The sequence below is a fragment of the Musca domestica genome, unplaced genomic scaffold (assembly GCF_030504385.1).
Source record: "Musca domestica strain aabys unplaced genomic scaffold, Musca_domestica.polishedcontigs.V.1.1 14, whole genome shotgun sequence".
NCBI lineage: Eukaryota > Metazoa > Arthropoda > Insecta > Diptera > Muscidae > Musca > Musca domestica.
In genome coordinates this window covers 1,573,227-1,592,274 of record NW_026712192.1, presented here as the reverse complement: position 1 = coordinate 1,592,274, position 19,048 = coordinate 1,573,227, and the positions used below count along the sequence as shown (strand labels likewise).

The 19,048-nt window shown below is 36.4% G+C and overlaps 1 protein-coding gene across 1 annotated transcript; it reads right to left on the bottom strand.

Moving 5' to 3' along the window:
- Window positions 1-16,050: 16,050 nt before the first annotated feature.
- Window positions 16,051-18,100, bottom strand: LOC101897095 (arginine/serine-rich coiled-coil protein 2-like). Its single transcript, XM_059119081.1, is given in 2 exon segments — window positions 16,051-17,212; window positions 17,214-18,100. Coding segments are annotated over 2 exon segments (1,617 nt in total). The 5' UTR covers window positions 17,776-18,100; the 3' UTR covers window positions 16,051-16,157.
- Between the last annotated feature and the right edge of the window lie 948 nt (window positions 18,101-19,048).

The window sequence follows — 19,048 nt, the reverse complement described above, 5'->3', positions numbered from 1 at the left end:
GACCGATATTGCCCATCTCCGAACTCGATCTAAGTTTTACAATAATATTACGATGTACCAAGTTTGGACAAAATCGGATATTCCCTTCGAGAGTTATCGTGCGCACCAGTCAGACAGACAGACGGAGGGACGGACATCGCTAGATCGACTCCAAATGTTCTGAAACGGATTTGGTCCAAAGAGACCTAGGGCCTAAAACCGTTATTTCGACTAGGCACGTTTTGACCGATTCAAATGATATCAAATGAGGGTATAAAAAATATATTGCAGTCGAGCTCCACAAAATGGAAACATACGTCCCGAAATTCACTCAATTTGGGGTAATAATAGCCATCATTTGTACAATTAACCTGAAATCGGATTGAGGATATATATGGGAGCTATATCTAAATCTTAGTCATTCTCAATAAAATTTGGCAATGGTATTTCCGAGTTCAAATGCATATAGCGAATGTGAGGGACTTAAAACCCCAAATCGGATGAAACATATATATGGGAGCACATTTGATGTACTTGCTTCTAGACTGAATTCTGTTGGATGTTCCAAAATTCAGGTCATTTGCACAAATATTGGTCATTTGGCGCAAAATTAACCCGAAATTGGTTGAAGATATATGGGAGGTGTATCTAAATCTGATCTGATTATCACCAATTTCAATAGGGTTTGTCATTGGGCCAAACAAATATTGTTTGTAAAATTTCATCTCAATCGGAAAATAAATGCGACCTGCATTTTGTTCACAAGAATACATGGACACGCGGACGGACGGACAGACGGGCTGACATGCATAACTCGACTCAGAAAGCGATTCTATGAAGATCCTCAAAAGTAAATATGGGTCTATCTCGCTTCCCTTCTACATGTTACAAACATATGCACAAAGACATAATACCCTTACCACTATGGTGAAGGGTATAAAAAGGATTCAGTAATTGTTGAGGAATTTAAGATCAAACTTGAAATCCTAAAATTTTGAAGCAATGAGGGCTTTTGATTACATTCATATTAACTTTGTCATTCCATTTGTAAATCATCGAAACAATCACATTCGACTCTATAAACTATATAAGATTGCTATATCAGCCAAAATTTTCGTATCGGCTCCACATAACGGAGTCTTCTAAAGTTTGGTATTCTGACGGTATAAGCCAAATTCTGTGAATTGGCTAATTGGTTTTGCAATAGGCTACACCTCCATTGGCAGAACTTTGTCTATATAGATTTAAGTTTTCCCAAAACCTCCGTATAACTATTTCTCCTGATATTCGGTATTTTGATTACTTTTGTCCCTTTTTCACAGTTGATATTTGAAACTCGTAAAAGATTACTGCCCCTTTTGCAGAACATTGTCAGTTTTGGTTTAATTTGCGTTCGGAATTTGGAAGCAGAGAAGCAACATATGCAGAGTTGTCGCATTTCGAGACACAGATAACCCGTAAATATACATTGAAAAGCCGATGACTCAAAACTTTATTCCTGGGGCGACTATTCCTGACAAAAAGCAAGAGAACTGATGAGGATTGGTGGATCTTACCGAAACATTCCCTGTCCCACCCCCTGGTAAACGATACCATCTTTCTCCATTAATAACTAAATGTTGTTTTTGATAAAAACAACAATAATGGTATTAAGCCTAACTATTTTGCCACAAAAATATACTACGGCATCCCGAACAAACATGCCAACACTGTTCTAAATCTCAAATATTTTAATGTTTTTTTTTTATGTTTATGGAGTTTAGTGGAGAAAGATGTAAATGTTTATAAGTGCGGTTGTAAGATTTAGAAGATTTTCCAAAAGAATTTTAGTTTTATTTAATTCTTTGGTTCCTCTTCTATTGAGCTTACGATCTCGTCACTTGGGTAAAAAATGTTTTTTGTCATAGAAATTATTTTTAAAATAACTTCTGGGGAGAATATCCCAGACAAAAAACAAGGGAACTGATGAGGATTGGTGGCTCTTTCCGAAACCTAGGTATTCCCTGCCTTACCCCCTGGTAAACATTACCATCCACTAATAAACAAACGTTGTTTTTATAAAAACAACAATAAAGGGATAAAGTCTGACCATTTTGCAAGAACAAAATACTACGGTATCCCGAACAAACAAGCCACACTGTTTTTTCTAAATTATTTTTATTAATGTATTTTTTAAACATTTTTAAATTTTTTTGTTGAAGAAAAAACTAAAAAGTCTACAAATAAAACCCAACGCCGCTCTATTTTTACATTCGAGTATTTTTCAAACTATCTGTCGTTTATTTTATTTTTTAAATCGTTTAATACCGGCAAAATACTTTGTAAACTTTAATTTTTTAAAAATATATATTTTTAATTTTATTTTTTATTTTTTTAAAATATTATTAAAATTGTAGCTGTTAATGTTGAAATCTAGACATTTCCAAAAGATTTTAATAGACTATACTTTAAATGTATTCCCAGCCTTAAGATAGCTTTTATAGACTATACTTTAAATATATTCCCAGCCTTAAGATAGTTTTCAGTTTTTATCAACTTAAGCATATTTTTTTACACACAACAATTCAACAATTGAAGTTCAAATGATTTCAATTGACATTCTCTTATCTTTTCACAACATCAAAATTGAGAATTACTGAAGCAAATTCTCTTTACCACAACTATTCCCATTATTTTTGTAAGAGAGCAATGAATTGTGAAACTGTTCACACTCTCCCCCTTATCTTATACATGTTTTCTCTTTATCCGCAACCCACCAAACAGAAACCCTCTCTTAAAATTTACAAAAGGGGTGAACGAAGCTCATGACAAGCAGTTAACATATTCAAAGATTACGTGATGGCAAGTGAAAAAAATAATCAAAAGTAATGATGTTGCTTGTGTTTTGCGGGTGCATACGGCAAGTTTGAAGATTTAAATAAGATAAAGATCGAAAATGGAAAATTAAATAATAGAAAACAAAATTGAAAAATAAAGAAACGTTTTATAAAATTTTGAAAATATTATAAAAATTATGTTGAAACTATATGCTTGGCAAAAGTCCTCAACAAAAGATATAAAAATGATATATGATATAAAAATTATCGGTAATAATTGATAATAATAAAAAAATATTCACTAAATGTTGAAATTATAAAAATATTTTTAAGATAAAAAAATTGAAAAGTCTTGGTTTCTAAAAATGAATCCAAAATCTATAATTGCACAATTATAAAAATACTTTCAAAAAATTTACATTTACAATATTTAAAAAAACCCAATTACATTCAAACATTTTATAATATTATCTTATACCAAATAGCGTTGCTAGAGAGTGCATGATGTCACTTCGAGAAGGATTACAATAAGAAAAGATATATAGGAGCCGCGTTCCACAAAATGGAAACGTACGTCCAGGATCCCACGCTGCCAGGGATATTAGCCATTATTTGCACAATAAACCTCAAATCGAATTAAGGATATATATTGGAGCTATATCCAAACCCTATCCGATCTCGATAAAATTTGGCAAAGGTATTTCCGAGCTCTGTAAGATAGCTGGTACCGAAAATCATTGTTGTCGAATGCATATTACGAATTTGAAGGACTTAAACTTCAAATCGGATGAAACATATAAATGGGAGCTATAGCTATATCTGAACCGAATTTTATGTACTTGATTCTAGACTTAATTCAGTTGGATGTGTAAAAATACATGTCACTTGGACTGATATTGGCCATTTGGTGCGCAATTAACCCGAAATCGGTTGAAGATATACAGGGTGAGATGAAAAACTACAACCAACTTCAGACTGCTGTCATTTCTAAGCCACTCGTCCGACAGATGTTTAAATTATTCCAGTGACAGGTCATAATATTCTTTACAAGCGTACAAAAGCATTTTGGTGAGAATTTTCCAGAAAAAAAATTATTCGTGATGGAATTCAAGCGTGATTTAAATGTGAACACATTTTTTGTGTCTCGTACCATCGCTCGTTGCCGTGATACTGGTAGCGTAGCCCGACGCCAAGGAAGCGGAGGGATGAAAACAGCAACATCAGCAGAAATGCTTCGAAAAGTAAAGAAGATGATCGAAACCCGCGTCGCAGTGGGCGAAAAATTGCCCGTGAGCTGAACATATCGCAATATTCCATTCGGCAAATATTGAAAAATGAGTTCGGGGTAAAGCTAATGAAATTGCAAAAAGTGCAAGAACTTACACCGCAACAGAAAGGACATAGACTCAAAAGAGCTAAAGAGTTGCTTCGCTTGGCCGAAAGTGGTGAACTGTCGAATTTAGTTTTCTTCGATGAGAAAACATTCGTTGTCCAGCCGTTTGTAAACAAACAAAATGATAGTGTTTACTTGCCAAAGATCAGCTGAAATTGTGCACGTTCGGTTGGTCACCAGAACTCAAGCGCCGGCCATGGTGATGGTGTGGGCCAGAATAAATGCCGAATATTATCGCGAAAATATTCTGGAGAGTGTATTAAAGCCTTGGGAACGCAAACATTTTGGCCGCAGACCTTGGATATTCCAACAGGACTCAGCACCATCACACTCAGCACGCGCCATCCAAGAACGGTTACAAAATGTGCTTCCTCGCTTCATTTCCAGCGCACAGTGGCCACCAAAATTTCCGGATACCAATCCGTTGGACTGTTGTGTCTGGAATATTTTGGAAAGCAAGGTTGGCACTAAGAAATACCAAAGTGTCGATCACCTCAAGCAAGCGTTTTGCCGGGAATGGGCCTAAGCTTATTTTAAAATTTTATGCTATTTCCGACATTTTTTGCTTTCATTGAATAAAATTAAAAAAAAAAAACAAGTAAAAAAGCTGTAAGTTCGGCCGGGCCGAACTTTTAATACCCTCCACCATTTGGTACAAATTTGGCAATTTCCAAAAAAAATCAAATAAATAAATAAAATAAAAAAATCCTTTAAAAATTCTGTTAAAATCTTAAAAATACCGAATGTCTATACGACGACGTATACCTGCATAGGCAACTTTTGTCATAAGTTATTACAACATTTAAATGCGAAACTTGAAGAAAAATTTGTTTATAATGTAGCTAAAATCATCAAAATACCGAATATAGGGGGTACCGTTATATGGGGGCTATACGAAGACGTGGACCTGCACAGACAATTTTCTGGCATGGGCTGAAGTATCCATTACGAACTTCAAATGCGAAATTTAAAACAATCCCGGTAAATAATGTGGCTAAAATCATCAAAATACCGAATATCGGGGGGTACGGTATATGGGGCCTATACGAAGACGTGGAAATACATGGTCGATTTTCTGTTTTCTGCTGCAGTATCTTTTACGAACTTCAAAAACCAAATTTGGAACGGTTCCGTTAAATAATGTCGCTAAAATCATCAAAATACCGAATATCGGGGGGTACGGTATATGGGGGCTATACGAAGACGCGGACCTACATGGCCCATTTTCTGTTTTCTGCTGCAGTATCTATTACGAACTTCAAATGCCAAATTTGAAACAATTCCGGTGAATAATGTCGCTAAAATCATCAAAATACCGAATATCGGGGGGTACTGTTATATGGGGGCTATACGAAGACGTGGACCTGCACAGACAATTTTCTGTCTTAGGCTGTAGTATCCATTACGAACTTCAAATGCCAAATTTGAAACAATTCCGGTGAATAATGTCGCTAAAATCATCAAAATACCGAATATCGGGGGGTACCGTTATATGGGGGCTATACGAAGACGTGGACCTGCACAGATAATTTTCTGTCTTAGGCTGTAGTATCCATTACGAACTTCAAATGCCAAATTTGAAACAATTCCGGTAAATAATGTCGCTAAAATCATCAAAATACCGAATATCGGGGGGTACGGTATATGGGGCCTATACGAAGACGTGGAAATACATGGTCGATTTTCTGTTTTCTGCTGCAGTATCTTTTACGAACTTCAAATACCAAATTTGGAACGGTTCCATTAAATAATGTCGCTAAAATCATCAAAATACCGAATATCGGGGGGTACGGTATATGGGGCCTATACGAAGACGTGGACCTACATGGTCCATTTTCTGTTTTCTGCTGCAGTATCTATTACGAACTTCAAATACCAAATGTGGAACGGTTCCGTTAAATAATGTCGCTAAAATCATCAAAATACCGAATATCGGGGGGGTACGGTATATGGGGGCTATACGAAGACGTGGACCTACATGACCCATTTTCTGTTTTCTGCTGCAGTATCTATTACGAACTTCAAATACCAAATTTGGAACCGTTCCGTAAAATAATGTCGCTAAAATCATCAAAATACCGAATATCGGGGGGTACCGTTATATGGGGGCTATACGAAGACGTGGACCTGCACAGATAATTTTCTGTCTTAGGCTGTAGTATCCATTACGAACTTCAAATGCCAAATTTGAAACAATTCCGGTGAATAATGTCGCTAAAATCATCAAAATACCGAATATCGAGAGGTACCGTTATATGGGGGCTATATGAAAACTTGGACCAACATGACCCATTTACGAACTTAACCTGCCTACTGGCAAAATATACATGTGTACAAATTTTTAGCCATCTATCTCAATTTGTTCGAAAGATAGCGTGATTACAACAGACAGACAGACAGACAGACAGACGGACAGACAGACGGACAGACAGACACACAGACAGACAGACGGACATGGCTAAATCGTCTTAGAATTTTACGCTGATCAAGAATATATATACTTTGTTGGGTCTGACGTGAGTATTTCGAGGAGTTACAAACGGAATGACAAAATTAATATACCCTCCATAGTATGGTGGAGGGTATAATAAAAATTATGGCGTTTGATTTTGTTGCAGATTTTAATGTCACACTGTATGAGACTATATGAAGACGTCGACCTGCTTACGAAATTTTTTGTCATAGGCTGTAGTACCCATTACGAGCTTTAAATACGAAATCTGAAACGATTCCAGCGAATAATGCTGTCGAAATAATCAAAATATCAAATATCGGGAGGTACCGTTATATGGGGGTTATAGGAAGACGTGGACCTGCATGCAAAAATGATTGTTATAGGCTATCGTACCCATTACGAACTTTAAATATGAAATTTGAAATAATTCCGGTAAATAATTTCACTAAAATCATGAAAGTACTGAATGTCGGGAGGTACCGTTATATGGGGCTATACGAAAACGTGGACCGACATGACCCATTTACGAACGTAAGCTGCCTACTGGTAAACTATGCATGTATGCCAATTTTTCAATTTCGTTTAAAAGATTATAACGGACAGACAGACTGACATCGCTATATCGTCTTAGAATTTTACGCTGATCCAGAAAATATATACCTTGTAGGGTCTATTATGAATATTTCGAGGAGTTACAAACGGTATGACAAAGCTAATATACCCTCCATAGAATGGTGGAGACTATAAAAAGCAACAAATATTTATAAAATTTAAAAGAAAATTTTAAGAAATCCGCAACCATTTATTTTAATAATCCATGGTTATGAAAATAGTTTGAAAGCAAAACACAATTACAACAGAAATTAATAAAACACTAACAACTATTAAAATTCATTTTAATATGACGGCAAACAAATCTCTAACAGTCTCCTTTTAATAAATCCCCTAAAAAAATTGCACTCTTAATCTTCGTCAATCCTTAAAATACTACTATTCTACAAAAATAACGAATCAATGAAAACCTTGCCGCACTATATATAAACACTCGCCTTCATTTGTCTCTTCAATGTCCCTGTGAAAGGACATGCAAAATTTGTTATTTGTTCTGATCCATTCTCCGAAGATAACAGAATAAAAGCATCGCCATAAACAACAGACAGAAGACAGAAGAAAACTTTTCGACATGACCTACCCCACTTGGATGTGGGGCTGCTGATGCCCTCGTTCTGTCTGCTGGCTGTCGCCCAGTTTCGTTAAGGTTGAGTGATTCTATTTCGGTGAGATTTGCAAATGGTATTAGTTTGGCTGTGTGTTTATGTGTATGTGTGTGTGTGTGTGCGGGTGCGTGTAAATCTGAAGGATTGGATATTCTTTTATGACAACGGCGTCAAATTGTTACCACCGAAAATTTTATGATTCCTTTCATATTCCATTCTTTGCTAACAACAATGTCAACAACAGCAACAACAGCTGCAGCAGAAGCAGCAGTAAACCAAAACGATACCGCTGACAACGACATTGTAAGAAACGACGACAACGACAAGCAAATAACTCAAACCTTGTGATTTTGTGATTTATGACTGAAGTTGAACTCAAAAGTGGTGAGGTGGTGGGGGAGAATGGGGAAGGGTGGAAAATACCGAAACAACTAATGAAAGTAGAAGTTTTATGGTCGATTTGTTCACAAAAATTTGGGAGAGGGGGTGGACAAGGTCTCACAAGACTGCAACACAACCGAATAGTGTTGCCAGTGACATTTTCTCCGAGACTACAAAAGAAATAAATCTTTAGTGGTTTTCCCTGCAACTAAATGACATACTTTGGTGGTTTTCATGAATACTTCACAACCATTAAAGGAATTTTGTCATTTCGCCACGGGATTTTGGAAGAGGAGGAGTAGGAGGAGGAGAAGGAGGTGGAAAGAAGGGAAATAAGGACAAGAAAAATAGTAGTTATCTTCAAAGAGCGGAATTTTTAAGGGTCTTATACATCTTATATGTGTTTGAGTTTTTGTAGATATTTTATGGTCTTTAAGTCTGCGAAGAGAGCTCATAAAATTCCTATACACAGCTACGACACATCCGCCAAACCCCTTAAATTTGTCTGCCATTATCGTTAATGTTATGTGAGGAAAAAAAATATGAAGAGCATTTCACTAATTGACATTGTGCGCTGCAATTTCGCTCCACTTACTTAACCTGATTAGCAGGTGTCGTAAAATTCTCGGAGACGAAAAGAAAATGCAATAAAAATTTTAAGTAGTTTTCTCCGAAGGTATTTGGAAAATAATATTTTAAATTAATGAAATCGCAGTTTCTTTGGTCCTCTCTGAGAGGGGGGATGATGTTAGATTGTTAATGAGATACAAATATGTTTTTGGTTGGCCCTTGATAGTGTTGTAGGGTAAAAATATCTATTGGAGCAATAGATATACCGGAACGAAAGGAAAATTCGGTTGAATATATATGGTGAGCAAGAGCCGTAAAATCGCATAAGGATGTATATCGAAGGTAAATAAAAATTTGAACAGATCTCGATAAAATTTGGCAGAGATATTTTCGAGCTGCATCTGATGTCCGGCATCAAATATCATTATTGTGCATATGTGGGAGTTTAACACCAAATTGGGCTACAGCTATAGCTGAACCGATTTTCATCAAAATTTGAAGTACTTGCTTTTAGGCTGAATTCCATTGGAAGAACCAAGATTCAGTTCATTTGGGCTGATATTTGGGATAAAGATATATATGGGAGCTATAGCCAAATCTGAATCGATCTTGACAAAGTTTTAAACACCTATTTCTGAGCTGTATCTGATATCTGGTACCAAAGATTATTGTTGTGGAGTGCATTTTACACATGTGAGGGACTTAAAACTCCAAATCGGATGAAACCTAAATGGGAGCTAAAAATTTGATGCACTTGTTTTAAATAAATTCGGTCGGATTTGCAAAAATTCAGGTCATTCGGTTGAAGATATATGTGGGACCTATATCCAAATCTGAATCGATCTTGATAAAATTTAGCAGAGGTATTTCCGAGCTCTATAATATATCTGGTACCAAAGACCATTGTTGTGGAGTGCATATTTCACAAATCGGATGAAACATATATGTGGGAGCTATAGCTATATCCGAACTGATATTCAACAAATTTGATGTACCTGCTTCTAGACTGAATTCGGCCGGATGTGCCAAAATTCAGGTCATTTGGTGCACAATTAACCCGAAATCGGTTAAGATATATATTTGGATCTTTATCTAAATTTGAAATTTGTTTGCAAAATTTCATCTTAATCGGATAATAAATACGACCTGCATTTTCACAAATATACATGGATAGACGGACAGACGGACTCACATGCATAAATAGACTCAGAAAGTGATTCTATGAAGATCCTCCAAAGTAATTATGGGTCTATCTCGTTTTCTTCTCCATGATACAAACAAATGCACAAAAACATAATACACTAACCACTGTGCGGTGTCGTTCCAACAGATCGTGTTAGGCCTTTTTATACCCTCCACCATACATAGTATTAAGGGTACATTAAGTTCGTCATTCCATTTGGAATTCATCGAAATAATAATTTTAGACCTAACAAAGTATATATATTCTTGATCAGCGTAAAATCCTAAGACGATTTAGGCCTGTCCGACCATCCGTCTGTTGTAATCACGCTACAGTCAAAACGAATCAAGATATAAAGCTATAATGTTGCACAGATCAGTCTTTTCTCTGCATGCTGGTCGAGTTCGAAGATCCACTGTATCAGTCCACTGTATCGTATAGCCCCCATATAACGGTACCTCCGATATTCGGTATTTTGATGGTGGTACTTTGACCCCCGGAAAATAATTGTCTATACAGGTCTATGATATCGTATATCATCTATATAACTGTACCTCCCGACATTCAGTATTTTGATTTTTCAATGACATTGTCTGGAGTTCTACACAAGAAATTCTCTGTGAGTACTTTACCCTCTAAAAAGGAATATTCTATATAGGTCCACGATATCGTATAACGGTTCTTCCCCAATATAACGGTTCTTCCCGCTATTCGGTATTTTCATGATTTTAGCAACATTTTTCACCGAAATCGTTTCAAATTCCGTGTTTGAGGTTCGTAATTGGTGTTATAGCCTACGACAAAAAAGTTCGTATGCAGGTCCACGTCTTCGTATAGCCCCCATATGACTTTACCTTCCGATATTCGACATTTTAATGATTTCAGCCACATTTTTCACTGGAACTGTTTCAAATTTCGTATTTAAAATTCGTAATGGGTACTACAGCCTATGACAAAACATTTCGTATGCAGGTCCACATTCTCGTATATCCTCCATATAAGGGTTTTTAATTAGGTGGTAGTTTTCGGAATTTTTTTTAATTCCGAATGGTGGAGGGTATTATAATTTCGGCCCGGCCGAACTTAGCTTCTTGTTTACTTGTTATAAACAAAAATAACATCTATAATCAACCGAAACTTCATTCTGTAACACATCAACCTTCACAGAGCCCAAAAAACAAGGGCATGACGGAAAACTTATGGGCATTTCACCTGTGCTACTCATAGATTATAAAAAATCAATTAGAAAAACCTCTTCATATGCACTTATTAAAAAAAACATTATAAACAACTGACCAATTTGTTTAAGTTGTTGTACTGAACTTTCCCTCTGAAATAGTTTCGAAAATATTTGTTTACGATGGTGCTTGTAGCAATGACTAGTCAGTGTATGCCCCCCCTTAGAGTTTCATGCCGATAACCATTTGAAGGTATAAAAGAAAGGGGGCTTGTTAAAATAATATTAAAATCACTGACAATATATAAACATATGTCGATCGGTTATCTATGCCATTACCTGATAAAATACAATTACGCGTTGGTTTTGATAACACAAATTAATGGTTTGCAAAAAATATGGGGAACTACTAACTGTCAGAGGTTTTTATCCAAAATTATAAATTATTGTATATAAATATAAGAGTGATTTTCAATAATTATTTTAAGCAATGGGAGTCATCAAAAATTTTGTGTATCATTTTTGATATTTCACGGAAATTTACTACGTGACCAAGTAAATCCCTTGGGACAAGCGTTAAGTTTTTAATACTCCGAGGCTTAGATAGTGCACACAGCCCCAGAGTTTTGTGATTCAACCAGTAACGCCGAAAACCGTGCCAAAAACATAGACCAATTAATGGTGTCTCAAATCTGGAATGTGGAAGCTTGCCTATCAAGTGAAGCAGATATTGGCAACAAAGAGAGATGGTTCTATTTTCGAAGAAAGCAATACCTAATGGGAATTCAAAAAAATTTTTGAACATTTAAAATCCTGTATATATTATCTGATAATTCAAGTGTCTGTGATTTTTGCAGGTCAAAAACATTGGCCTTCAGGGTCAGAAACATTGGCCGCTAAATATTATCCGATAACTATTCAAGACGACAGGCTTTATATCCACGTTATAAACCCTAACGCTATGCTTAATTTCGCATTTATAATGCTGAGCTGTAAAGCAATTCCAAAATCAGGAACATTTTTTCTGTTGACCTACTTTGTCCCCCTGCATATTCAGCATTACGAACAGTAGGCTTCTATTCTGACTCTAATCCCAACTCCATCCAAAATTTTATAATGACCGGGCATTATTGTAATCTGGACTGACCGAACGACACACATAACTAAATCAACTACGCTCGGTTGTAGGGTATAACAAGTAAAAAAGCTGTAAGTTCGGCCGGGCCGAACTTTTAATACCCTCCACCATTTGGTACAAATTTGGCAATTTCCTTAACTTGCCTACTGGCAAAACATACATGTGTGCAAAATTTTAGTCTTCTATCTCAATTTGTTCGAAAGATAGCGTGATTACAACAGACAGACAGACACACAGACAGACAGGCGGACATGGCTAAATCGTCTTAGAATTTTACACTGATCAAGAATATATATACTTTGTTGGGTCTGACATGATTATTTCGAGGAGTTACAAACGGAATGACAAAATTAATATACCCTCCATATTATGGTGGAGGGTATAAAAGGTAAATCAAAACTGGTCGGGCCGAGCTATTAAAACTCCATCACAATTTGTATAGTGTTATTACTTTTTTATAACCTCCACCATTCTACGGAGGGTAAATTAGCTTTGTCATTCTGTTTGTAACTCCTCGAAATATTCATTATAGACCCTACAAAGTATATAAATTCTGGATCAGGGTAATCCGTCTGTCTGTCTGTTGTAATCACGCTATCTTTCGAACGAATTGGGATAGAAGTCTAAAATTTTGCATACATGCAAAGTTGACAAGTAGACAGGTTAAGTTCATAAATGGCTCATGTCGGTTCACGTTTCCGTATAGCCCCCATATAACGGTACCTCACGTATTCGGTATTTTCATGATTTTAGCGGAATTATCTACCGGAATTATTTCAAATTTCATATTTAAAGTTCGTAATGGGTACAACAAATTTTGACAAAATTTTTTGTATGCAGGTTCATGTCTTCGCATAGCCCCCATATAACGGTACCTCCCGATGGTCGGGATTTTGATGACTACAGCAACATTATTCACTGGAACTGTTTAAAATTTCGTATTTAACGTTCGTAATGGGTTCTACAGCCTATGACAAAAAATTTTGTATGCTGGTCCACGTCTTCATATAGCCCCCATATAACGATACATCCTTATATTCGGTATTTTGATGATTTTAGCGAATTCATTCACCGTAATTGTTTCAAATGTGGTGTTTGAAGTTCGCACGGGATATTACAGCCTTAAACAGAAAAGTGTCTGTCCACGTCTTCGTATAGTCCCCATATAACGGTACCTCCCGATATTCCGTATTTTGATGATTTTCGCGACATTATTCACTGGAATTGTTTCAAATTTGGTATTTGAGGTTCGTAATGGACACTACAGCCTATATTATTCACCGATTTTTATATCCTCCACCATACATAGTATGGAGGGTACATTAAGTTCATCATTCCCTTTGTAACTCATCGAAATAATAGTTTTAGACCCAACAAAGTATATATTTTCTTGATCTGCGTAAAATTCTAAGACGATTTAGTCCTTTCCATCCTATTCACCGGAATTGTCTCGAATTTCGTATTTGAAGTTCGGAATCGGTACAACAGCCTATGACAAAAAATTACTTATTCAGCACCACGTCTTCGTATAGCCTCGATGAAAAGGTATTTATTTTAGCGGTATTTTTCGACGGTTTTTTATACCATCCATCTTGGAAACGATGATATATAGCATTTTCAGATTAAATGAAACCTTTTGCAATTCAAATGAATCTTTTTGCAGCGGGAATGAAACCTTTTGCAGTGGAATTGAAACCTTTTGCAGTGGAAATGAAACCTTTTGCAGCGGGAATGAAACCTTTTGCAACCGAAATGAAACCCTTTGCAACCGAAATGAAACCATTTGCAACCGAAATGAAACTTTTTGCAAATCAAATGAAACTTTTAAATTTATAGAAGGAAAAATAACAAAACATTTTTATTTTTAGTAGGTTCAAAATTAAATAAACTAATTATAACTAATATATAGTTAAAGAGGAATTTTTATTGATTATTAATAACTATGTTTTTATAAATTTTTTTCTTAAGCTTCCATAACACACAAGTGTAGATGCAGAAAGATTGAAAAAAGTTTTTCAAGGTATTTTTTTCAAAGGACCCGAATTAGGTACCTTTTTATAATCTCCTCCATGGAAAGGAGGATATATTAAATTTGCCATTCGGTTTGTAACACCTCTAAATATTCGTCGTAGACCCCATAAAGTATATACAATCATGATCATAGTTGATTTAATGATTTCCACTTATCTGTCTATTGAAATCACGACTGCTTTATCTCCATAATCAATAAAGCTGCGAAGCGGGAATCCTTTATTAGGAAAGATTAATAGTATACTATAACTATAAAAAATTGTGGTAAAACTTAATTTCACATTTCAGTCCTGGCCATACCTATAAAGGCCAAAATTTGTTTAAATTTCTCTTTTTAGCGTTAAGCATTTGGAATTTAATAATATGGAAGCATTTTATATCAAATCAATAAAGAACCATTTTTTAATACAATAATTGAAAATTTAAGAAATAATATAAATAAATGTAGATATTTATAGTCAATAAAAAATCCTCTTTGTCAATATATTAGTTATAATTAATTGATTTAATTTAAAAACTACTAAAAATATAAATGTTTTGTTATTTTTCCTTCTATAAATTTAAAAGTTTCATTTGATTTGCAAAAAGTTTCATTTCGGTTGCAAATGGTTTCATTTCGGTTGCAAAGGGTTTCATTTCGGTTGCAAAAGGTTTCATTCCCGCTGCAAAAGGTTTCATTTCCACTGCAAAAGGTTTCAATTCCACTGCAAAAGGTTTCATTCCCGCTGCAAAAAGATTCATTTGAACTGCAAAAGGTTTCATTTAATCTGAAAATGCTATATTAACTTTGTCATTCCGTTTGTAACATCCCTAAATATTCGTCGTAGACCCCATAAAGTATATACATTTATAATCAGCATAAAATTCTATGTCGATTTAACAATGTCCGCCTGTCTGTCTGTTGAAATCACGATACAGCCCACACGATACGGTACCTCCCGATATTCGGTATTTTGACGATTTTTGCCACATTTTTTCACGGATTTGTCTGAAAATTTTTATTTATAGGTCATAATGGGTTCAAGCTGCGGTGGGAAACATTGTATGTACAGGTCCACGATTTGGTATAGCCCCCATATAAATGTACCTCCCGATATTCGGTATTTTGATGGTTTTTGCCACATTTTTTAAGGATTTGTCTAAAAATTTGGTATTTGTTGGACATAATGGGTTGTAGCTCCGGTGGCGGTGGTGTATGTATAGGACTACGTTTTAGAATAACTCCCATATAACGGTACCTCTCGATATTCGGTATTTTGATGGTTTTGGCACATTTCCCATGAATATGTCTAAAAATTGGTATTTGTGGGTCATAGTGGGTTCTAATATTTCATTTACCCTAAGGAGGAGGGCCGAACCCGGTCGAACTTAATGTTTTTTACTTATTTTTTTTTTTTTAATTTTTCAAGTTCCTTACGAATGCTGGAGGGTATAAAAAGTTCGGTCCGGCCTTTACCAGTTTGTATTTTTCTCGCAATTTATTATTCTCTTTCAACCCAATTTTTCCTTATTTGTGTACATGAATTTCGCACTGCTGCTTTAAATAAGAGCAGCAAATTTTCACTAATCCTTAAAGGATTTAGCTCAGTTTAAGGTTTATCCAAAAATAATAAATTAAAACACAGAATAAAATTTGTTTTCAATTGGTGCGGTTTTTTATTTTTTGTTTATTTTTTTCTGTTTTTATTTATAACGGTGCAATTTTTTATATTTTTTTTTTTTTACATTTTTAATCGAATTGTTCGCTTACTGGCAATTTATATACATATATAATAGTTAAGGATAATTATTAATACTGTCAATCGTTTCAATTTTAATTACAAACCTCCAAATCTTGGCATGCCACCAGGAAATCTGGGACATCCACCGAAGCCATGGTTACGCATCATCCATGGACATCTGTGCATCATATTACGATGTTGCATCATAAAAGTGTTGCCACCGGGACCAAACATTCTAGGAAAACTCATCATCGAGGGATTGCCATGACGACCAAACATCATACCGGGATGGGGCCATTGGGGTTGTTGCTTTTGTCTGGGTGACTCATCTTCACTAGAGCTACTGCTGCTGCTGCTACTACTGGAGCTTGAACTTGACGAAGACACCTTTATGTTGGCTTTTTTGGATTTTTTCCATTTACGTTTACGTTCATCTTCACTAGAGCTACTGCTGCTGCTGCTACTGGAACTAGAACTTGACGTAGACGCAAATTTATGATGCTTCTTGTGTTTTTTGCCTTCCTGTCTCCTTTTGCAAACCTTCTCTCCGAACATTTTTCCTTCACAACCAGTTACGCAAAATTTTTGGCAGTTCTTTTTCTTCTCATCACAAGGTCCACGAGAATGAGAACGGCTAACATGACGCCTCTGTTGTCCATGGTGTTTCTTCATTTCACATTGGCGTCCACGAGAGTGGGAACGGGAACGAGATCGGCTGGCATGACGCTTATGATGTCCATGGTGTTTCTTCATTTCACATTGGCGTCCACGAGAGTGGGAGCGGGAACGAGAGCGGCTGGCATGACGCTTATGGTGTCCGTGCTGTTTCTTCAGTTCACATTGGCGTCCACGAGAGTGGGAACGGGAACGAGAGCGGCTGGCATGACGCTTATGGTGTCCGTGATGTTTCTTTATTTCGCACTGGCGACCACGGGAATGAGAGCGGGAGCGTGAACGGCTTACATGACGCTTATGATGTCCATGGTGTTTCTTCATTTCGCACTGGCGACCACGGGAATGAGAGCGGGAGCGTGAACGGCTTACATGACGCTTATGGTGTCCATGGTGTTTCTTCATCTCTCCATGACGTCCACGGGAGTGGGAACGGGAACGCGATCGGCTGACGTGACGCTTATGGTGTCCATGGTGTGAAAGGTGGCATAGGATGTGGGTGGGAACGATGACCGTGCTTATGATGACCATGGCGCTTTGACTTCTTTTTCGACTTATGTTCCATTTCACTTTCACTGGAACTGGAACTAGATGAGCTAGAACTCGAACTAGAGCTGGATCTAGTTTTGTGATGTTTCGATTTCTTTTTCTTGCCATGCTCCGCTTCACTGTCACTGGAGCTAGAACTGGTGCCACTACTGGTACCACTGCTAGTTCCACTACTTGTGCCATCACTTGTTCCCGAAGACGTCGATGATGAACGATGACGGCGTTTATGTTTCTTAGAGTCCTTTCCGTCTTCCTCAGCGTTGGCAACGACTTCACCTTCTAATTTCGCAATTGCCTTTTGCAACATCTTCTGAGCCTTATATGCCTTCTTCATGGCTTTCATATATTGTTTTTGGGCTTTCTTCGATGGTTCTTGAACAGTGGTATCAGCCTCTTGATTGGCCTCAACCTCCTTTTCGCAACCGGGACACTCCATTACAACCGGTTCTTCGTCGTCCATAAGGGGATGGCCCTGATGTTCGATATCAGACATTTCAAATTAACACTGATTCCCACAGGAGTTTAATTGTTTCTCTCTTTTTTTCTTTTTTTGATTCGTTAAGGAATTTGTTATTGTTGTGAAATAATTTTTATTATCGTTTTGCAAATATTTATTGTAAATATGGACTCGTTATCGGGTTTGCTCTGCACTGACGATTGGATGACTCCACTTGACTGATGGCGTTGCTTTGCCGGCATTTGCCTTTTATATCATTCCGGCCGAACATAAAACGGCTGGTGGGCTTAATTTTAAAATTTGTTCGTGTTTTTTTGATCCCAACTCGTGAAATTTGTTATCGAGAATATTCGCAATGTTCTCTTTTCCGATATGCTTCTGGTGTTGCGGGTGGAAAACGTTTATAAACGTTTGCATTAATGCAACAACGCATTACTCATATTTGTTTTCCATTATCTCTCAGTTTGTCTTCTCTTTCTCTCTTTCCCCCTCTCTCTCTCGATCTGTTATTATCTCTTTAATTGAGTGAACCTCTTGCCCATGATTTTCTCAATCACTTGTGTTTCTATAGCAGAGGCACGGGCGCATGTTAGGTCAGTTAATACCCCCTTGACGCATTGGTGCTGATAACAATTATATTTAGAATAATAATTATTGTTGTTGTTGTTCGTATTTTCGTGAACTTGTTAAATAAAATCAAAACAACGTTTGTTATGTTTGTGGTTCTTGTTTTGAAGTGGTGAAATTTAATTTGCATCCAATATTAAATGACGTGGAAGAGGAATCCCCTAAAATAAAAAGTGGAGTGACTTCTGCAAGTAGTAATGCCACTATATATATTTGTGCGGAATTTTCTCAATGTTGGCATTTGGACTTCGAAATAGGTCCATCTTCTCAGAAAGATCTGAAAAGGTCCACATTTTTGTATAGCCAGCATATAATGTTCCCCTACATATTCGCTATATGGCCGATTTTGGAAACACTTTTCAACAGAATTTTTTCAAAGTTGGAATTTGGAGATTGAAATAGGTCCAACCTTCCATGTTTTTATCCACATTTCCATCGATTTGTCTGAAGTTTATAATTATGTATGTGGTCTCAGGTTTCCAAGAGATTGGAGGTTGTTAAATTAATACGTACCATTGTATGATAAAAGAACCTCTTGTTTAAAATAAGGTATATCCGCCATATAACCGTGCCTCCCGATGTTTTTGATGATGTTTGCCACATTTTTCCACGGTTTTGTCTAAAAACTGTCTGTTTGCAGGACTTTTGGTATTAAAAATGGGATATGTAGGTCCACGTCTTC